At 37.7% G+C, this 22,496-nt stretch overlaps 1 protein-coding gene across 3 annotated transcripts; it reads right to left on the reverse strand.

Moving 5' to 3' along the window:
• Positions 1–627: 627 nt before the first annotated feature.
• Positions 628–21,703, reverse strand: LOC102026211 (mas-related G-protein coupled receptor member A-like). 3 transcript variants are annotated; one of them, XM_013511706.1, is made up of 3 exons: positions 21,641–21,703; positions 15,277–15,411; positions 628–3,436 (listed from the first exon to the last, which is right to left on the reverse strand). In XM_013511706.1, exon 3 carries the CDS (start codon positions 3,409–3,411, stop codon positions 2,422–2,424), a length of 990 nt encoding a protein of 329 aa, XP_013367160.1. In that variant the 5' UTR covers positions 3,412–3,436; positions 15,277–15,411; positions 21,641–21,703; the 3' UTR covers positions 628–2,421. The 3 variants fall into 3 exon arrangements, with proteins under 3 accessions (XP_013367160.1, XP_005380485.1, XP_005380486.1); XM_005380428.2 differs by lacking the exon at positions 15,277–15,411 and having other exon boundaries at positions 21,641–21,697; XM_005380429.2 differs by lacking the exons at positions 15,277–15,411; positions 21,641–21,703 and adding an exon at positions 12,106–12,136.
• Between the last annotated feature and the right edge of the window lie 793 nt (positions 21,704–22,496).

Raw genomic sequence — 22,496 nt, forward strand, 5'->3', positions numbered from 1 at the left:
GTACAGGCTGTGGTGGAGCTCTGGAGAAGTCTGCAGCAGGATTCCTTCTGCCTGTGCTGACAGTTGGGGAGAGGACACTAACTGGTTGTGGGGTCCCAATGCGATGGGAGGCTGGAGAGAAAACGCTACAAAGAATGGCTTTCACCCCAGACAGCTCACTTGATTTTTGACAACCCTTAGGCTGTAACTACTTGTTAGATCCTTCTTGTATGTCTCTGTCTTCCTGAGAAACCACTTTGAAGATACCACCATGTATTACAGCAGACATTGATATTTTCCTACTAATCTATCCATAACTCTGCAATGTTTGTGTTGTTCCTATCCTATTTTGTAAATGGATGCATGTCTATCATTATGTGTTTCCCACAACAACCATTGAGAAAAGTTAATGATTATTCAATAGGTCACTAATGTATAGCTCTATTTATTTTCTTTAGAAGCCACTTTGAAGATACCAAAGTATAGTACAACAACTATTGATAATCTCCCACCTCTTTTGTCTGTAATTCACTATTATTTGTCTATTTGTTTTCCTGAGAAACTATCTTGTAGATAACAATGTGTAAAACAATAACCATTGATAATTTCCTACCACTTTGGCTGTAATTTGGTAAGCACCCCCTATTATTATGTTATCCTTTTTTTACTCTTTAAAATAAAATAAAAAAACAAAACAAAACTCAACAAATATCTGCATCTGAGAAGTGAGTGTATTTCATTGCTTCTCTCTCTCCCCATTACCTCCCCAACTTCTCCTTTTAAAATTCTCTGTTAGTTTCATTTGCAGCTTCTGGCTCAGTAGAGTTGGACATAACCTTGGAAAGAGGGTCAACATAGCAGCATGTTGCCCTTTTGGCTTGTTATGGGCTGATCTTGCTGGTTCTTTCTGATGTGACAGTATTTTGGGGTTGACTTCAACTAATTTTGCAAACCTTAAGCTAATCGCTACCCACTTCAAGGTAATGAGGGATATTGCTTTTTACTCACAGCACTCCAGTGTCAGAGGGACCTTATTACCATGACCAAATAGGTGAGGTACACAGAATGAAACATTTTGGTCTCCTTATAACCAGTACCTAAAGAACCTTAACTTTTTATTAACAATGACACTCTGAATTCTGTTTATCTTTGGATGCATACCACAAAAAATAGGTATGGTCAATAAAATTGTAGTGTCATTGGTTTAAATTTCAAGCATTTCAGTAAGTCCTCCTTGACTTATTTAATCTCCAGATATACACTTACTAATGAAGTCTTCTCCCTCTTTCTTCTCCACCTCTTTGTGTTGTGAAGAAGAGAAGAAGGCAAAGCCAACTGGACCAGTGTGCAAGGTGTATATAAGGACATCACTTCTTCCATTGCTGCTATAAGTTCCTGAGGCACAGAAACCAAATCTTCTCTGTTTTTATAGCCAGCAATGGTATATTGACAACATTGGTACCCAATGTCTACCCTACCAACATGTAGAAAGAGCACTGCATCACCCTTTCCAAATTCAAGGTGGCTGCCAAATAAGCACAAAGATTATTCACGGTGATGATAGTTACAATGCAGACACACGAACTTTTGAGTGTTCTTAATCAGTATGATAGCTACATTCAGTTCATGTTTATGGTAAAGTCAAATTCTGCAGCCTCATCCTGAAAACAGATTCTACACTTCATATGGATAAGTCAGACTGATGCGATTCCATAACCTCATTGCCCTGGAGAGGGAGAGTGATCAAGGTAGTCAGGGAGTCTGCTTGAGAATACAGGTTGCTTGACTCCAGGTCAAACGTTCTTTCCAACCCAGCACTTACTGCATCCCTAGTTATCTCAAGATTTCTGGTTGCTGAGATAAGGTGGCTGGAGGCAAGGGATGTCTCTGTGGGCCCACAGGCTAGCGGCACAGCACAGGCTTAGTCCTTGCAGGGGCTCTCCTTGGAAAATATTTTTATGAATTGTATATCTGTTTAATGTCAGAGTATAAGCTGTGGACTGCTACAAGATGGAGCATAATGAGCCTTATGATTCCACGAATGTAAAATATTTGCTGAGGATGGCATCCCATGAAGATGTTTCATGGGAAACCATCCAATGCTTTCTTTTTCTGTATTTCCGGGTAGGAAAGAATCACAAACAAGACAGTTATGATTTTGGACAGGGATTCTTTCCACTGCAAGAACAACTGCAGAGAGATACCATCTGACTCAGAGAAAGTTCACATGAGAAGTTTATTGCTAATATTAAAAAAGATGAACATGGTCTACTTTCAAGGTAATGCCTTTTTGGTCACAAAAACCAGAAAATGTCTTTTTAAAGACACTGAGGAATCATCAAGGCATCTCAGAGACCAGAGGCTGGGAGAAGCAGAGACAACTGTCAAGAGCGGCAGGGGGGTACTTGCAGAGCCCCATCCAGCCAGGGCAAGGGCTCTTCATCACCACTCTTCTCTGCTTAGGGACATCTCCAGGGTTCCCTGAGGAACACGGCCTCCATTTTCATCCTCCTCAGGGGTGTCCTGCAGAGCCCTCTGCAGAAGCAGCTTCAGGGTCTGCTTCTTCAGCTGCCTCCTGAAGGCACCAACAAAGAAGTAAATGATGGGGTTGGCGCAGCTGTTCACAGAGGACAGGACAACTGAGGCCAGGTAAAGACCATAATGCAAATTCTCACTAAAATTATCATGAGTCCAGATTAACACGAACCAGTAGATGCCCAAGGGCAGGCCACAGAGGAGGAAGACCAGCACCGTGAGCAGGATGGTCACATACAATCTGGTCAGCTGCATCTGCCGGGGGCCACACAAGAATCTGACCAGCAGGGCCAGGCTGGACCCTGAGAGAATCAAAACTAAAACAGCCAGGCACGCAGCAGTGGAAAAATTAGCTTTCAGACACTTGGCATCCTTAAAACGGACATCTGTAATACCACAATAAACCTTGTTCAGAATGCATATCAGCAGGGACATGGCCCAGAGCAGGGCACACACAGTGACTGATGTGTGTTTATGGCGGCGGTAACGGTACCAGATGGGACACAGGACAGACAGGCAGCGCTCAGTGCTGATGGCACTCAGCATGCTCAGGCCTGTGATGTAGGGAAACATCATCACGGTCTTATAGAAGGGCAGGAAGAAAACCTCTGGATGGGAAAATTTGACGAGTACCAGCAAGGAGTCTATAATATGGCAGCAGAGGAAGAGGATGTCGGCTGCAGCCAGGTTGAGGATGTAGATGGAGAAGGCCTTCCTGTGCATGCGGAAACCCAGGAGCCAGAGCACGACTGAATTTCCTGTGAGTCCAGCCAGTGCAGAGATGATGATCACCACGTTTGGGACCAGGTCCTTTTCATTGAAAGTTCCAGGAAGGCTTCCATTTTTTCCTTTCATTGTTGTGACTTCTGTCCCCAAAGTTGTTGTGTTTGGAACCATGCTCAAAAGCCCTCCACTGGTGAACCTGGAAGACACACAAGATGTAAGCCCCTGCTGCAGGACCCCTGAATCTCAGACCACCCTGCTATGTGACAATTAGTGTCATGCATGTAGCGTGTGTGTGTGTGTGTGTGTGTGTGTGTGTGTGTGTGCACTATGTAACTTATTCAAAGCTGGTGGGTCTTGCGACTTGGATACAAACTCATTTCTTGCTTACTGTGAAGCCTGGAGTCTCTCCAGTGCAGCACAGATCCCTTATTGATAGGGGAACATTCTGTGTACCCAGTGTCTCCACTCAAAAAGCCTGGGCTCAGGACCCAAGCACTACACTGTCCTGGCCAGAAAATTTCTCTCAGGTACCAGAATCTAGAAAGACAGAGGTGATCATGTCACTCCCATGACTCAGAGTATTATTAAGCAGGAGAAAGAGTGCCTTATTTTAGGGCCATGAGTGAAATGTGAGTTCCTGCTAGGGCAGGTGTGAGGGTGGCTGGGTCAAGTGAATGAGAAATGTCCTAATGTGTTAGCCATTGAGGACTAAAGCTCTGTGTCTACTCCTGATGTCTAGCTTTGTCATAGCTGTAGGCTATGTATTCATACTTGCTGGATGAGTGAATGTGGGATTTAACAGGACTGAATATTTGGGCTCAGTGAAAATACAGTAAAAGGGATTAGAACACATACTGACATGAAGGAGCTTTCCTTCATCATCATTCTTTTGGAGGATTGCTCTGGGTATGTCACAAAGAATTCCTAATGGGTGCTCAGATAACTAAAGTTGACCACTCTTGTGCCTTTTGATATGGTTTTGGTGAGGACCTAGAAGAATTTTGCTACACTGTGCATGGGTAGGGCTTGTTTTTGAGCAGAATTGCTCAGCAACATTGAGGAGAAAGGAGTCAGTAACTGGAGAAAGGTATAAATATGAGTCCCCCTGGAGAAAGGTATAAATATGCAGATGTTGACAGATGATTACTGAGTGTAGTTCAGGGGTGTGTACAAAAAACTGATCGCATTTTATCTCCCAGAAGATTCATAGCAGAGTTTGTTTTGCTGATTTAAGCTTTTATATGAGGAGTCTGAGGGCTGGGGATATAGCTCAGTGGCACAGTGCCTGCCTGGTAAGTGCAAGGTCATGAGTTCGATTCCCTGTACAAACACAAACACAAAAACAAAAACAAAAACAAAGTGTGTATGAGGACTCTGTGAAGAGCAGTAGAAAAAAAAAAGTATAGGGCTTGGCATATGAGAAGAGTTACTCATGTAGATTTCCATTGGTGAAAGAGGAGTAGATCCTACCTAAGTGAATAATAAACAGCAGCAGTTGTGAGTGTATGAAGCATTGACTCTTTAAATCCCTGAATAGTCTAGAAATAACAATTGGTTATCCCCTTGACATTTTTTTAGAGGATGCAACTGTAGCACAAACAAAATCAGTGATTAGCCTGTAGCTTCATACTGGCTAATCCTGTGAACCCCGCCAAGCTGTCTCAGATTCCACTCTTGTGACCAGCACTTTGTATGCTCCACTGCTGGGTATAATTACATATGCATGAGAGAAAAGATGAGTAATTCCGCATTTGTGTCCCACATAGCATAAGCAAATTCCAGAAACAGAGAGGAAGGGAAGCTAACCAAACAGGGAACAAAAGAGTGGTGAGTGAAAAATCAGGAACACAAGTCAGAACCTAGGAACAGCCTCAGTTTTAGAATCCCGGGCTTCACAGAGGCAGGAGGCCTCCATGTGGTGGAGGAATCAGCAACTTCCAGGACTCAGAGGCTGAATCTGTAGATTCATCGTGTAAAAGAGCTGTAAGCTCCTACAACCTTGACTGGCCAGGAAGGAAGTGAAAAACAAACCAGAACCTCTGTTATTTCCACCAAGGAAACATAACTGAATGTCTGTTATTAGGGTTTGTGTTATTTGTCTTCACCAAATCTGAAGCTTTGTGAGGGATGTCTTACCTGGTTTGTGCACGAATGTACCCTGAGTTCTTAAAGACCATCCTTAATTAACAGAGCAAAGTTAAGAACAGAGAAAGAGATTTTCCCAAGATCACATTATGAAGGGCCTTTGGAAACCTGCCCACCCTCCTGGAGCCCTTTTCATGGCTTTTCCTCTGTTCTTTCTCATGTCAGTTATTACTTCTGAGGAGCTTCCAAAATATTTTCTTGTGAACACAGAATCTGAGAGACAATCAGAGGCTAGAGAAGCTGCTAGCTTTCTCCAATATCCATTCTCCCCTTCTGTCACATAATATTTCTAAGAGAACTAAATAAGATAAAACAAACCCATTTCCCAGTTTTTCATGACTGTGATAACACCATATGACTAGCTGACCAATGATAAAAAAGCAGAAGTGATGTAAGCAACTTCTGGGTCATGTGATTCTCTTAATCTTAATCTTTCCTTCTCTTTCCCCAGAGTGGATCCTGTTGTGATCAAGAGCCACATAAGATTACCAGGATGAGGATATCTTTCTAGGAACTTGGAGAAGCAATTTGAGAAGGTCCTAGCAAACTAAAATAGATTTACTGTGCCCTAGGCATTTATTTTAGGAAATGATGTTTCAATGTGACCAAAATTAAGTTCTGGTCATTTTGAAGATTATCCCCCAAGGGCTGAAGGATTTCTTACCAAAAGTAGATAGAGACTGAATAAAGAAGAGAGATGAATGAATCTTCATCAGTTAGAAGTTTGGAGGAAAAAAAAAAAAAAGAAGTTTGGAGGAAACACTGGATATAGCAAACAATACATACAGAAAGGGATCAATGGATCTAAAGCCTCAGACTTAGATGAGATGCATATGAGAATATAATATAAACAAATGTGGCAAGTCAAATTAGTGAGTTAAACATGAGAAGGAGAAGATGTTGGTGAGAAGAAGACCAGGAAAGTGTGTTGTCCACAATCTCAAGTGATGAGTTCATTGGCCAGTGGATAGTGTTAGTAGCTGCTGAGCAATTGAGAAATTGGCCTGTGACTTAGTAACATGTAGTCATTACTGATCTTAACATGGTGCAGAGGAACAGGGGCTTGAAGTTCAAGTGGCCAGGAGCAGAGCAGGGAGGATGGCAAGTGATGAAATGATAGTCCTGGACTTCTAGATCTCATCTAAAGCACCATCACAGCCAAAATCATTTAAACAGGTGACTGCACACCTTTTTATCTTTATCAACACTCAAGTATATACTGTTATATACAAAACAGACAATTAAGAGAAAAGAGATAATAAATCTCAATTCTATCTCCTGAAAAAGAATAGTTGTGAGGATGATTGATGTCATGGTTTGTGTCTGAATGTCCCCTAAAGCCTCATGTGGTCATGGGGGCTAGGTTTTTTTATAAGCGGCTTAATCTAGAGTTTGTGATTGGTTCATTATCTAGTGCTGGGATTGGTGGTGTGAATACTACACCCACTCTAGGGCAGGTAGCCTGCATACAGTTTAAGAGACGGAAAGAAGATTTCTCTTGCCTCCTTCACTGACTGCTTTTGCTGTTTTTCACCTCTGTGAACTGTTCCCCCTCTACCATGTGCCACTCTGATCTGATTATGGACTGAAACGTCTACAAACTGTGAGGTAAATAAACTTCTCTTCCTTTAACCGTGGTTGTCAGATATTTTGTCTCAGCAATGAGAAAAGTAACTAAGCCACCTTTAAAAACTTTCCTCTGGCTTTATGGCTCTGACAAGGACTTCCACTATCATGTTGGCTCTAAGTGGCAAGAATGGGCACTCTTGTCTTTCTCATGATCTTGGAGAAAATGGCTCCAATTTTTCACAGTTGATATGTTAGCTGTAGGCCTATTATATGTGGCCTTTATTGTGTTACAGTATATTTTTTCTTTCCTAACTTGGGAGATTTTACTATGAAAGGAGATTGAATTGGCCCAGGGATTTTTACGTATCTAATGAGTGATTATATATTTTTGTTCTTCATTTTGTTAATGTGTGTATCCTATTTATTGATTTGTACATACATCTCTGGGATGAACTCCAGTTGATAATGGTGAGCAGTGTTCAATTTGGTTTGACAGTTGTTGAAGATTTTTGTATCTATGTTCATCAAGAAGATTATCTTCTAGTTTCCTTTTCCTGTGATGTCTTTGTCTGGGTTTAGCATTAGAATAATCCTAGCCCTGTAAAAAGACTTTGAAAATATTCTTCCTCTTCTTGTTTTTGGAAAAGTTGTCAGAGAACTGGTATTAATTCTTTAAATATTTGGTCCAATTCAGCAGTGAATATATTAAATTTGTTATGGTTGACACACTGTGTCAACTTGAGGAATCTAGAGGCTTGGTGAAATGACTCAGAAGTTCTGCATCCTCAGGTGAAAAGGACATGCCCTTCCTGCTCTGGGATGTGGTTCATTGTGTCAGTTTGAGAAGTTCAGAAGGTTAACTAAGTGACTGGGCAGGGGGCAGGGTACTTATTTTGTATCATCCTGTGCCTCTGCAGGAGAAGAGCATGGAGATTATGTGAGTGCTACACTCCCCCTGGGTGGGGGCCATCTGCTTTCAGTGTAGGGGAGGGAAAGAGGCTTGCTCTCCCTCCCTCCTTGTGCTCTTGTTGCTTTTGCTGTCTTGTGCTGCCTTGAACTGTTGCCCCTATGCCATGCCACCCTGCCTTGGGGCCAGCTAATTATAGACTGAAACCTCCACAAACTGTGAGCTAAATAAACCTTTCCTTTCTAAAGTTTGGGCATTGGGTATTTTGCCTCAGCAATGAGAGAAAAGAAACCAAGACAAGATTCTAGAATTTTCTTGGAAAAGTTCTTTGGGAATAAAATGTTATCAAATACCATCACATGTTATAGAGAAATATTTTGGAAAAGAAGAGTCAATTTATGTGGCATGCATCATTTTGTCTCATTTCTTGAAATTGTCACAGTCAGCTCAATCATCAGAAAGCAGCACCCTGATCAATCACTGGCCATTGACATGGAGGTGAGTTACTCCACTGGTCTACCAGAAATAAGATCATGACTTGCTGAAGGCTCAGATCATCATTAGCATGTTGTAGGAATAAAATACTTTAAAAATTAAGATACATAAAAATGTTATTTATTGCAAACCTAATTGTTGATAGTGCTATGGAAATTTAACTTTTATATGTGGTAGAAAATAAAAAAAATTGTGTGACTTGCTTTATTGTTGTGATCCAGAACCAAATCTGCAATATAGCTGAGGTTTTGCTGCTATTTTAATTGCTTTCTTGGTAGGTAATTTTTCTTTTTCTCTTGTCATCCTTTGGTTTGATGATTTTCTACAGTTTGATGATGTTTTATGGTGGTAATTTTCTATCATGGTGCACTTAGATTTTTAAAATTTAAGTTTTTGTGTGTTCTATAGATTTTTGTTTTCCAGTTATTATGAGGCTTGCATAGACCCTCTTACATCTTTTAAGATTGCAGATCAACAATCTATTTCAAGCTGATAACAATTGGAATTTCATACACACTTTCATATTTCTTTCCTCTAACATTTGTGATTTTTATATATGATAATGCCATTTTGTAATGTGTATTCCTTGACAACTTCAGCTAGCCATAGTTATCATTAATAATTTTGCCCTTTAAGTTTTGTAATAAGCATAAAATTGCATATACCAATATTTCAATCCCAAAATTTTCTAAATATTGATCTCCTTACTTATTGCATTTTTTGTAGGTTTTGAATTGTTAACGACATCATTTGTAGTTTAAACAATTCCTATAAAAGAGGCCAAATGATTCTGAATTACACTGACTTTGTTGTCTGGAAAGTTTTTATTTCTGCATCATTTCTGCAAGATTGCTATGCTGGGTAAGACATTCTTGGTTGACAGTTTTTTTCCTTCAGTGCTTTTAATATATGATTCTAATTTGTCACGATTTGCAGTTTGTGTTGAGAAGCACCATAGCCTTATTGGGATTCCTTTGTATGGGATGGACTTCTTTTCTCTGTGCTCTCTGACTTTTATTGTTGTCTTTGTCTTTTGGAGTTGAAAGTTTTATTATTATTTCTGTGTGAACATCTTATTTTGAATTTTTTAAAGGAAAAGATGGTGAAATTAGAGTTTATTAAAATTAAAATTATCATTTCATCAATGGAAGTAGGAGAAGGTATACATAATATAGGTAAAACACTGAAGGATTCATACAGTGATTATATATCTTTAGAACTTCGTACAAATCAATAGGTAAAATAAAATAGTCCAACAAAATAAAAGGAAGCAACAGAAGTCTTGAGTAGGCGTTTCAACTGAGGATGTACAAATGTCTAAACACATTTTAAAAGGTACTTAGCATTATTATTTATTGGGAAAATGATAATTAAAACCAGAGTGCTCTACCACTATCTGCCCATTAACATGATCATTAAAAACATTAAATAAAAGCCAGTAAGATCAAGCGTTAGAATTATAGAACTACAAGGACTACCAGTTCATTTTATAAATCAGCACAACTAATATGTAAAATTGTGAGTATCAACTAATGCTAAACTTAGTTATTTGCTAGACACATATTTGGATCTCAAAATATGTGTACTAGAAGGTGCATATTAATGGCATTTTTATTTGATACTTTATATATAATTTATGGGGTACAGTATGATACTTTAGTACACATGTACAAAGTATAATATAATGATCAATTCTGGGTAATGAGCATTTTCTTGTCCTCAAACATTTATCATTCTTATGTACTGCTACTCTTTGGAGGTTATTCTCTTTAAGTTATTTCAAAATATATAATAAAATTTATAGACAATAGTTAGCCTATTGTTGTGAAGAATCCTCCAATTTGTCTTATCTGACTCTACTTTGGTGCTCATTGTCCAACTTCCTTCTATCCTTCCTCTCTCCTCATCAACCTCTACTGACCATTATTCTACTGTCTACTTCTATGATATTAACAACCTAGGCACAAGTAATGAAATTGACTCAGTAATAAAGAATCTACTAACTATAAAAAGCCCAGGACCTGAAGGATTCACAACTGAATTCTATAAAACCTTTAAGGATGTTATATCAGCAGTCCTCCTCAGCGGTTCAAAGAAATTGAAAAGGTTGGAGTGTTCCCAAATTCACTTATGGAAGCCACTATCATCCTGATCCAAAAACTAGATAAAGACCCAACAGAAAAAGAGAACTATAGGTCATTTGCTTTAATGAACATAGATGCAAAAATTCTCAACGAGATATTAGCTAATAGAATGTAATGTATTATTAAATAGCTGATACACCATGATTAAATAGGTTTCATCTCAGAGATGCAATGATGGTTCAATATTTGTATATGTATAAATGTAATACATTACATAAATAGGAGCAAGGTCAAAGACCATGTGATCATATCAATAGATGTAGAGAAAGCTTTTGACAAAATCCAACGCCCCTTCATGGTAAAAACCCTGACAAAAACAGATACAGAAGGACCACACCTGTATGTGTGGTCCTAAAATCAGGTACCAGACAAGGTTGTCCACTATCACCTCTGCTATTCAATATAGTTCTTAAAAAATTAGCTGGAACAATTAGGTAAGAGAAAGAAATAAAAGGATACATATGGGCAAGGAATAATTGGAATTGTTATTATTTGCAAATGACACAATACTCTACATGGAAGACCCAAAGAACTGCACCAAGAAACTCTTGGAATTAATAATCAATTTCAGTAAAGTAACAGGATACCAAATCAACACACAAAAATCATTAGCATTTGTGTACACCAAGAATGCATAGGACTAGGAGGAAATTATGAAAACAATAATTCACAGTTGCTTCAAGAAAAATGAGATACTTAGGAATTAACCTACCCAAAGATGTGAAAGATGTCTACAAAGAAAACTACAGTACCCTGAAGAAGGAGATTGAAGAGAACATCAGAAAATGGAAAGATTTCCCTTGCTCCTGGATAGGCAGAACCAATATTATCAAAATGGCCATACTTTCAAAACTACTATACAGATTTATTGCAGCCCTAATCAGATAGCAACAGCATACTTTATAGATCAAGAGAAAACAATCCTGAAATTCATATGGAACCAGAAGAGACTCCACACAGCAGAAGTAATTTTGGGCAATAAGAGCAGAGCAGGTGGCATAGCAATATCAGATTTCCGGAAGATGTAGTAGAAAGCAATAATGATAAGAACAGCAAGACACTGGAACAAAAACAGACACATGGGTCAATGGAATAGAACTGAGGAGTCATACACCTCCCCAGACATAGTCAACTATTTGATCTTTGTTTGAATTTATAGGAAACCTTTGCACTTCTTATACCTTGACGTTACCTCGCTCAGATTAGGAAAATTTTTCATCAATTATTTCTTTAAATATGTTTTCTGAGTAAATTTATCTGTTTTTCATTTTTGACTGGCCATTATGCGTATGCTAGGTCTCATAATTGTATACCATAATTCCTTTGCATTGAGGATGTGGATATGCATATATATTACTGTACTATGATATCTTTAGTTGTTTAAGGAAGATACCTAGAAGGGGAATAACCAGCTTGAATGAAATTCTAGTTTTAGTTTTTGAGGAATATCTATACTGATTTCCATAATGTTGGGGCTGGGCATTTAGCTCAGCGGCACAGCGCCTGCCTGGCAAGCGCAAGGTCGTGAGTTCGATTCCTGGTACTGGAAAAAAACAAAACAAAACAAAACAAATAGTGTTTATACTAGTTTACATTCCTACTCACAACAGAGAAGCGTTCCTTTTTCCAGCAACCTCACCAGCATTTGTTATTATTGAATTTCTTGATCATAGCCCTTCTTTCTGGAGTAAGATTGAATCTTAGCGTTGTTTTAATTTTCATTTATCTAGTGGCCAGCAATGTTAACAGTTTTTCATGTATTTGTTGGTCATTTGTACTTCTTCCAAGAGGTGTCTGTTCATTTCAGCTGTCCATTTTTTTTTATTTTAGAGAATAAAAGAAACAATAAAAACAATTGAGAATTTCAAAACAAGATGATAGGAAATTAACAATGGTTGTTATCTTGCATATTGTTACCTTCAAAGTAGTTGTTCAGATCACCAGATATAGGCATGCAAAACTGATTGAACAATTAGGCATTAACTGTTCCTTTCAATAAACCAATAGAAATTAGTAGTACAATTATCTTAGCTATCTTGTCTATATATACATTTCCTCCCTTCCTTCTTTCTTTCTTTTCTCATTTCCCCCATCTCATTGTTCTTTCCTTTTGAGACAGCTACTTATTTTTTGAGTGTTTTGGGGGTGTTTTATTTTAGGGTATCTGATTTTCAGAGTTGTTTATGTATTCTAGGTATTAATCATGATCTGAAAAATTCTGGCAAAAATTTTATCCCACTCTGTAGGCTGTCTTTTGTTGGTTGTTTCTATTGCTGTGCAGAAGCTTTTAAATTTGATACCCTATTTATTGATTCTTGATGTTATTTCTTGTGCAATTAGGGTTTTATTGAGAAAGTCCTTGGCTATGCCTGTGATTTCAAGAGTTTAGCTATTTTATCTTTCAGCACATTAAGTGTTACTATTTTAATGTTTAGATCTTTGACCCATTTTGACTTTAGTTTAGTATGTGATGAGAGCTATGGGTCTAGAATCAATGTTTTGCATGTCCTGGGACCCTTTATTAAAGAGGCTATTTTCCCTTCCTTGCATGTTTTTGGGCCCTTTGTCAAACATCAAATAACTGAATGTGCCCAGGGTTTTTTCTGCATCCTTTGTTCATCTTCCATTGATTTACATGTCTGGTTGTGTGCCAGTATATTCTGTTTTTATCACTGTACCTTTGTAAAACAGCTTGAAGTCCAGGATTGTGTTGTTTCCTGCTTTGCTCTTGTTGCCCAAGATTGCTTTTGCTATTCTTAGTTTCTTTTTTGTTCCATATGAATACCATGTGGTCATTTGATATATGTAAATATTGTATAATGTTCAAGTCACAGTAAACATATTTATCTTCTCAAGTAATTATCACTACTTTATGGCAAAAGTTTCCAAATACATTCTTCTAGCTTTTTTGAAATATACAGTACATTATCATTGTCTGTAGTCACCCTACTGTGCAAGAGAATACAGACTTCTTTCTCCTACTATTAACTTAATATTTATTGATCAAACTTTCTCATCTTTTCCTCCCTTATACTCTCTCCAGCTTCTTTATAAATTTCTTATACCATTATGCTTTTATAATGATATAAGATATGCTTTTATAAGATATATTTGGCAACATACGCTTTTGATTCCATTTTCATGGGATATCTTATTCTATCCCTTCAATTTCAGTCTAAGCATATTCTAGATTTTACTACTACAGCATGCACCATGCCCAAGTTTGTCCCAAATCCATAGTTTCTTTGTTCTTTGGAATGAACTAGCGGAGTGCCTAAAAAGTGTAGGGTCTTCATGGGCCTCTGCAGGTGCCATGTAGGTACAGACACTTTGCTCAGTCACCACTATGTGGTGCTGTAGGATTGTGTTAGGCTCTAGGTCACACCACAGAGGGACTGGCCCCAGTCTGTTGTGCAACATCGTGGGCTCTACCTCCCTTTTTCCCTTAAGCAGGTCATTAGTCTGCATTGTACAGTCTGAGATTGGAGGAGGGATGGAGTGGGAGTCCTGTGGTTCCCACTGCCACCTTATTTGGTCACACTCAGCCCACACAGTTCAGTGAGACCAGTGCAGACAAGGAAGGACCAAGACCCACACTGCGGTAGCCCACCTGCTGCAGAGGGGAAACACATGACTGAGCTCCCTGTGACCAGCCATTGGCCACACTACACAACAAGCATTGTTAATTTCCTACCGCTTTGTTTGTAACTTTGTTTGTATTGTCTGTACTGTTCTTTTGCTATTTTGTAAAAGGTTGTCTGTTAATGTTTTCCTCCTTTTATTTTTAAAATTAAAAAATAAAGCAAAACAAAACACTGGCCGGGACATAAGTTCAATTAGTCAGGAACCCATATCTTTCTGTCCGGCACTGGGGCAGGTCCAGAGGCCCCATCTGTAGACATTTGCCTGTGGACAGAGGCTGTTAGGATCTGCCCAGTGTTGCATTTCACTGGCCTGACATTGATCCCATGGTGCATGTTTATGCTTATGACCCTGTCTTAACCCCAGAGAAATGGAGTTTTGCTCCATTCTGTGGTGTGTGAGGTTGGGGGAGGAGTTTGAGGCCGTACTTCCTTGACCCTCAAAACTAATTCTAAGCTGGGTTACACATGATTTGACAGCTACGGGAACCTGCACCATCTCAGTGGTGAACTGAGTCTCACGAAGGTTGGTGATGATGCAGACACACAGATCTGTCCCTCTATACCAGACGTCTTTGCCTTGTGTGAGGGTCTCTTTCTGCAAACACTGGCCTGGGGTAGGAGTGTTTCAGTTCTGCTTAGTGCTGGATCTCTCTAGTGGGGTTCTGAGCTCTGAGACAAAGTCCCATGCTTACTTTCTTGCCCTACCCACGAGCAGGTGGAGTCTTATTCCATGATGTGCTTCCTGAGTTTGGGCCAGTGGAGTGGTTGAAACAGTTCTTTGGCCACCTGGATAATGGATATTTTGAGGTTCAGTCCTTGGGGCCTGGCCAGGGGGTTCTAGGTTTCACCATGACAGGCCTGAAACTACTCCAAGAGGCAGATGTTTCTTTCTTTTTTTTTTTTTTTTTGAGGCAGATATTTCTGTACACTGTGCTATCTAGTGTTGGGGTAGTAGTGATGCAGTCAACTCTTTCCTTCCTGACTTCTTTATTTTTTTGGTACCGGGAATCGAACTCAGGACCTTGCTCTTGCCAGGCAAGTGCTGTGCTGCTGAGCTATATTTCCAGCCCCTGACTTCTTCAATATATATTATCTTATTACCATACTAAACTTAGGCACTGTGGTCTCTCACCTGATTACCCCAGCTCTGTGAATGTACCTTGGTGAACAACTAGCAGTCCAACTTTGTCTCTCTGTGGGGAGATGATTGGTTACTTAGCCACCATTTGCTCCCATACTTTTTTCATACTTATATTCTTGAAGTTCACTGAAATTTAAAAAAAAAATTATTTGGAATTGTTTTTCTATCATTTCATGTATTTCCCTTAGTTTAGGGCCTATTGTTGGAGATTTGGTAGTTTCTTTTGGAAGTGTCAGAATTTCTGGAGTCTTTATAATCCTTGTGTTCTTTTTTTTGTGTTTTTACAACTGTGACGACAGTTGCTCCTCTCACTTTTGACTTTTACTGGTGCTTTTTGGCAGGGATAGACCCTCACTATGTAGTTTAACCTATTAAACTGAGTGGATCAGCTGATAATGACTCCGTAGGTAGCCACATGTATAATCCCAGTACTCAGGAAGTTGAGGCAGGAGGATTGCTGCTAATTCAAGGCCAACCTGGGCTACATAGTGAGTTTAAGGCCAGCCTAAACTACATAGTGAGACCCTGTCTCAAAAAAAATAAAACAAAACAAAAAATGTGATTACAACATGTTAGGATTAGGGATTTCCACTTCCTGTTCTTGCAGGTTTCAAATTCTAACCTGTTAAGTGAATTTGTGGACCAAATTTTGAAGGAACTTTTTGTGTAATCAGTTCTTGCATAAGATGTTTGGTGAACAAACTCAGAAAATAGATTGCTAGCAATGTTTTAATATTTACCAAATAACTGACCATTTCCTATAGAAAGATAAAACTTAGGTTACTACACCTTGTGCAAAGTTGTATGATAGGCCATAGCCTTTACTTTCAAGGTTTAGGTTGAGGTCACAAGGGATTCAGAGCCTGACAGAATTGTCAGCTTTATTATGACATAATCAGAGCATGTGGGGCAAGGATCACATGCAATAACTGTGTTCCTTTTGCTCTGTTACATAGTGTTATTCGTAATTAAAATGATAATGCAATTCATAGAAGTAGAACCTTGAAATGCATGTCCTAGATTTATGCTGCTTCAGTTCTTGCATTAGTAATAATTCATTTTTTTTTTTTTTTTTGGTTTGTTTCCTAGACTAAATACAGGATTAGGGTAAAATTGCAAAAGGCAATCTAGTGATTAGTTTTCCCATTTGTACTTTATTTTCTGGAATACTGTTTTCATAGTTATTCATTTAAGAAGATTTAAAAATCATTGCACTTTGGTCAGAAAAATAATAAATATATCTTATGTTTAAAACATTTAAGTGAAAATATGAGGTGTTGAAATGATCAATGTGAGGACAGAGTGTCAAAACTAGATGACATGGCTGATGCAGGTGACTAAATACTCTGAGATATCTTAAGAACAGTAAAAGAACATGGAAAATGGAACCAACAGCTGCTAGATGATGCAAAGAAGACTAAGCTATGATTAATTGGACTTAGTGAAAAATCAGAAGACAGCATAAATGACATATTATTTACAGAAATAATAGCAGAAAGCTTTCCATATATGGGGAAGAAATTTAACATAGAGATAAATGAAGCATATTGAACCCCACATGGCCATAATCAGAAAACAACTTCTCCGGAAAACACCATAGGCAAAATCTCAGAAGTCCAACACAAGCCCTGAATCTTAACAGCTGTTAGAGAAAAGCAGAGTCACTTATAAAGGAAAACCCGCAGACATTTCAGGATAAACCTTAAAGGCCCAGAATGCTTGGAGTGGTGTGTTTCAAGCCTTAAAAAAAAATAAATTTCAACCGATATTGTAGAAAACTTTCAAAATTGATAGAGAAATAGACGGTTTCCATGTCAAAGAGCACTTTAAGGAATTCATGATCATGAAGCCAGCACTGCAAAAGTTCTCAAGGATATATCCCAGAAGGGGAAAATTAAGCCAACTCTACCCAAAAGCCTAATGGAATACACGTTAGGCAAGGTTTACAGGTAAACTGAAATGGGAGGGGAGAGGAATCAGTGACAGGAAAATAATGCAGTGAGAGGAATAAATTAATACCTTCTAGTGATAATTCTCTATATGAATGATCTCAATTCCCCAACCAGAAGATATAGATTGGCATAATAAATCAAGAAACAAAACCCAACATTATTATACCCAACAGTACTCTGCCTACAAGAAAATATTTAATCAAGAAAGAAACTCATAGACTCATAGACAATGATATTCCCTGAAACAAGAATCTGAAAACAAGTTGGAGAGCCTCTCCTATTTTCAATGTGTACGTAAAGCCAAAACATTAAAAGAGGCAGCTTTGTTTTGGTTTTGTCTATGTTGTTGGTATTTTGCTATTTTTTTTATTATTCTATTTAAAATTTAAAAAAAAGAGGCAGAAAGGTCACAACATACTGGTTAAAGGAACAATTCAACAGGATGAGACAACAGTTTATAAACCTGTATGCTCTGAAAATTGGCACACCCAACTTCTTAAACTGAACACTACTGGGCATAAAAGATGGAATAAAAATCTACACATTTATATTGGGAGACATCAATACCACAATGCCAAACATAGACAGATGAACTTGACCAAAAAAATCAACAAGAAATACCAGAGCTGAATCAAACCTTCAAACAAATGGATTTAATATATATTATAGAATGTTCCATACAAAAATAACAGAAGGCACATTCTTGCAGCAACTGTCTCCAAAATATACCACACACACTATCCTATAAAGCATGCTTAAATAAGTGGAAAAGAAACAATATTATACCATCAATATTATCAGATCATAGGGCAATGAAACCAGAAATCAATGACAAAAGGAACCACGGAAATTATGGAATTACATGGACATTAAACCATGTACTCTTGAATAATCAATGAGACACTGAAGACATCAAGGAAGAAATGAGGTAGTTCCTTGAATCAAAGGATAATACCAATACAACATACCAGAATGTATGGGACATAAAAAGGCATTCCTAAGAGAAAAGTTTATAGGTGTGAATCGCAAATTGAAAAAACCGAACAAGCCCACAAAAATAACCCAATGATGCATCTCAAGGTCCTAGGAAAACAAGAAAAATCCAAATCCAAAGTTAGTACAAAGAAGGAAGTGATAAAGATCAGAGCTGAAATTAATGAAATTTAGACAAAAATGCTTACAATGAATCAATAAATCAAAGAACTGATTCTTTGAAAGAATAAAAAAAAAAATAGACAAACCCTTAGCTAATCTTAACAAAAAAGGGAAAGAAAAAGCCCACATTGCTACAGTAAGAAATGAAAAAGTGAAATCACAATGGAGACTGCTGAAATCCAGAAGATTATTAGTAACTACTTTGGAAACCTGTATTCCAATAAATTAGAGAATGGACAAGAAATGGGTAGATTTCTAGATAAATATAAATTATGAAAACTGTTTTTTTTTTTTTTTTGGTTTTTCTCTGGTACCGGGAACCGAACCCACAACCTTGCCAGGCAGGCGCTTTTGCCGCTGAGCTAAATCCCCAGCCCCTTAAATTATGAAAACTGAACCAAGAAGACATAAAATCCTTCAGTAATCCAATATCAGGTAATGAAATTAAAGTAGTAATAAAAAACTAATTATGAAAATGCCAGGACCTAATGGATTCACTACTGAATTTAAAAGAACTTCAGGGAAGATCTAATGTCAATACTTCTCAAACTTTTTAATGAAGTTGAAAGGCAAACAGTACTTCCAAAGTCATTCCTGGAAGCCAGCCTTACCTTGATTCAGATATGAGGTAAGGACACAACCAAAAAAGAGAACCACAGGTCAATCACTTTAATGAACAGAGATGTAAAAATCCTCAAAGACATACTGGCAAATAGAATGCAACAAATCATCAAAAAGATCAACTACTTGATGAACAAGTAGGATTCATCCCAGGGATATAAGAGTTGTTCAAAATACACAAGTCAATAAATATAATACATCACATAAATGTAATCAAGAACAAAAGTTACATTATCTTCTCCATAGATGCAGAAAAGCCTTTGACAAAACTAAACATCAATTAATGATAAAATCCTAAAGAAAATAGTATAGAAGGACCTTAAAGCCACTTATGACAAAATTTCTGCCAACATCATATTAAATGGGGAAAAGTTGAGTTTTCTCTCTATTATCAGGAACAAGCCAAGAATGTTCACTCTCAGCACTGCACTTCAATATAGTACTTGAAACAGCCAGAGTCACCAGGTAAGAGAAAGAAATAAGAGGGATACATACAGGACAACAAGAAATCAAATAATCCTTATTTACCAATGACATGATCCATTACATAGAAGACTCAAAAAATTCCATCAAAAGATTCAGATTCATAATTAAATTCAGCAATGTAGCAGGATACCAATCAGTACACAAAAATCAATAGTGTTCCTGGGTACCAATAATGGGCCTATGGAGGAAGAGTTTAGGAAAACAATACTATTCAGAATAGTATCAATAAAAGTTGTATACTTAGGAATTAACCTAACCAAGAAAGAAAAAACTTTTACAGTGAAAACTACAGTTCTCTGATGAAGGAGATCAAAGAGGATATCAGAAAATGGAATGAGATTCTCTGCTCCTGGCTCAGCAGAACCAACATTGTCAATGTGGCCATAGTTTTAAAGCTGATATACAGAGTTAATGCAATGCCAATCAAAATACAATTGCAATCCTCTCAGGACTAGAGAAAACATTTGTAATATTTGTGTTGTTTCTGAAGAGATCCAGAATAACAAAAGCAACCCTTGGTAACAAAAGCAAAGCAGGAGGCATCACAATCCCAGACTTCAAGTTATATTACAAAACTACAGTGATAAAAATGACATCATACAAAGACATACCTGTGGATTAGTGGAATAGAGTAGTGGATGGAGGAAAAAACTGCAGGCACATTCTGACTTGACCTTTGACAAGAACATGCACTGTAGGAAAGACTCTAACAAATGGTGCCAGGAAACCTGGTAATCCACATGCAGAAGATTGAATCTAGAACCATATCTCTCCCCATGTATTCCATTAAAATAAAAACAGACCAATGATCTACATGTTAAAACAGTAACACTAAATCTGTTGACGGTCAAATAAGTGAAATTCTTGAAGAGGTAGACATAACCAAGGACTTACAGAACCTCAATTGCTCAAGAAATAGCATCAAGAATCAACAAATGGGACCTTCTCAAATTAAAAAGGTTTTACACAACAAACAGTAGAACCAACCAAATGAAAAGGTCACCTATGGAATGCGAAAAATATTTTTATCTATTTTAGTACAAAGGACTAAATATGCAGAATATATAAAGAACTTGAAAAATATTAGACTTGCCCAAAATAAGAGATCCAATAAAAAAGGGGGAAGTGAAATGAACAGACATTTCTCAGAAGTTCAAATGGCTAATGATTAAACAAAAAGTTCAACATCTCTGGCCATTAGAGAAATGAAAATTAAACAACACTGAGCTTCTGTTTCTTGCCAGTGAGAATGACTATCTTAAAGTATTCAAATAATTACAAATCCTGACAAGGCTATGGGGTAAAAGGAACTCTTTACACAGTAGATGTGAGAGTAAATTTGTACAATCACTGTTGAAACATTATAGAGATTCCTCAAAAAACTAAAACTAGAAATTTCATTCAACCCAGCCATTCCCCTTTCGGTTATCTTTCTGAAAGAATTAAAGATATATTACAATGATACATACATATGCATGTTTATAGAAGCTGAACTCATAATAGCTAAATCTTGGATGCAGAGTATATCTTCATCATCAGATGAGTAGATAAAAAATGTGGTTTTTATACACAGTGAAGCACTATTCTATCACAAAGAAGAATAAACTTAAATCATTTGTCAGAAAATGGATGAGCCTTGAGACCATAATGCTAAGTGAAATGAGTCAGGCACATAAACTTAGATATTTTATGGTCTCTTTCATATGAGAAACACAAAGTATAAATAAAGAGCAAAATGAAAGATAGATAATAGGAAACAGGAAGGTAGCTCTTTTGCAAAAGGGAGGGGGATCAAGCGATTGAGCAAAGTAGGTGGGAGAGGAAGGAAAGGAAATGAAAAAATAATTAAGATGTGTTAGTTGTGTGTACCTAATGTTCATGATGAATGTCATCTTTATGTACTACAAATATGTTAAAAAAGGATGGATCCCAATTATCAATATTGGTTATCAGCTTTGAGTCCCATGTTGTTAAGCTTGCCTGCACCAAAGTTACGAACAGGACCTTCAGGTCTATTTTTTTCTTTCATAGCTCCTAAGGCTCTCTGAGATAGCACTTCACCCCAGTGTGGGATTATGTGTATACGGACTGAGTAGAAAGATGACAGTGACTTTGAAGATAAGTTGTAGATAAAATCTTACCTTTCCTTAATTCTTCTTACTGGATATAGCAAGCTGGCCTGTGTTGAAGGGAAGAGACTCCTGTGGAGCTTTCAGTCTCTAAAGGACATGACGCTGGCCTTTAGGGGCTGGAGTGAAGTTTGATGTGTAAATGAGACTGATAATGATATTGGACAGACTTTGGTTTCCTGTGCAGAGACCTGCTAGCAAATGAGCGTGTGGCGTCCATTAAGTCATGTTCCTCATGAAATGTTTCTCAATATTTGGTCTGATGCTACTTCTGTCTCTCAGCCTCTGCTCATCCCACGCCATCTTATTCTTCCTCTGAGTGATTGCTATTTTGGGGATTTTTGCTGACCCTTAATGCCAAGCAATATGAGCTGTGTTGGGAACTCTTCTAAGGACAGAGCACGTACTCCTTAGTTGTCATACAAGGCTCTCTATGGTATGGCCCTACGGTATGGCCCTGACTTTTTGCTAAAGCAGTAATGTGTGTTTCTTTACAGTTTCTTTCTAAATGGCACAGAAACATAGCAAATAAAAGACAAATGTCTTCTAAAACCCTACTTTCTAGAAGCAACAACTTGTTTGAGTTTTTGTTCTTAAATCTTTTATTAGTTAAGACTTTAAGTTTGAACAGTGACTTTTTTCTATGTTTAATTAGTCTGTGCTAAGAAATACACAAGTCTACAACCCCCATACAATGGACAGAAATTGAGAAATACTCTAGGTGCACTGAATTATAGGAACAGGCATGGGGCAAGTCAGAGTTGGATTTAGCTGATGGGGCTTTGGTGAAAAACTAACAGCATAAGTGTGGCACAGAGGTGGAAAATAAGTGCAAGGTAGTGAGTATAACAAGAATTTGTAAAGTCTA

The sequence above is a fragment of the Chinchilla lanigera genome, unplaced genomic scaffold (genome assembly GCF_000276665.1).
Source record: "Chinchilla lanigera isolate Chin_1 unplaced genomic scaffold, ChiLan1.0 scaffold00013, whole genome shotgun sequence".
Lineage (NCBI taxonomy): Eukaryota > Metazoa > Chordata > Mammalia > Rodentia > Chinchillidae > Chinchilla > Chinchilla lanigera.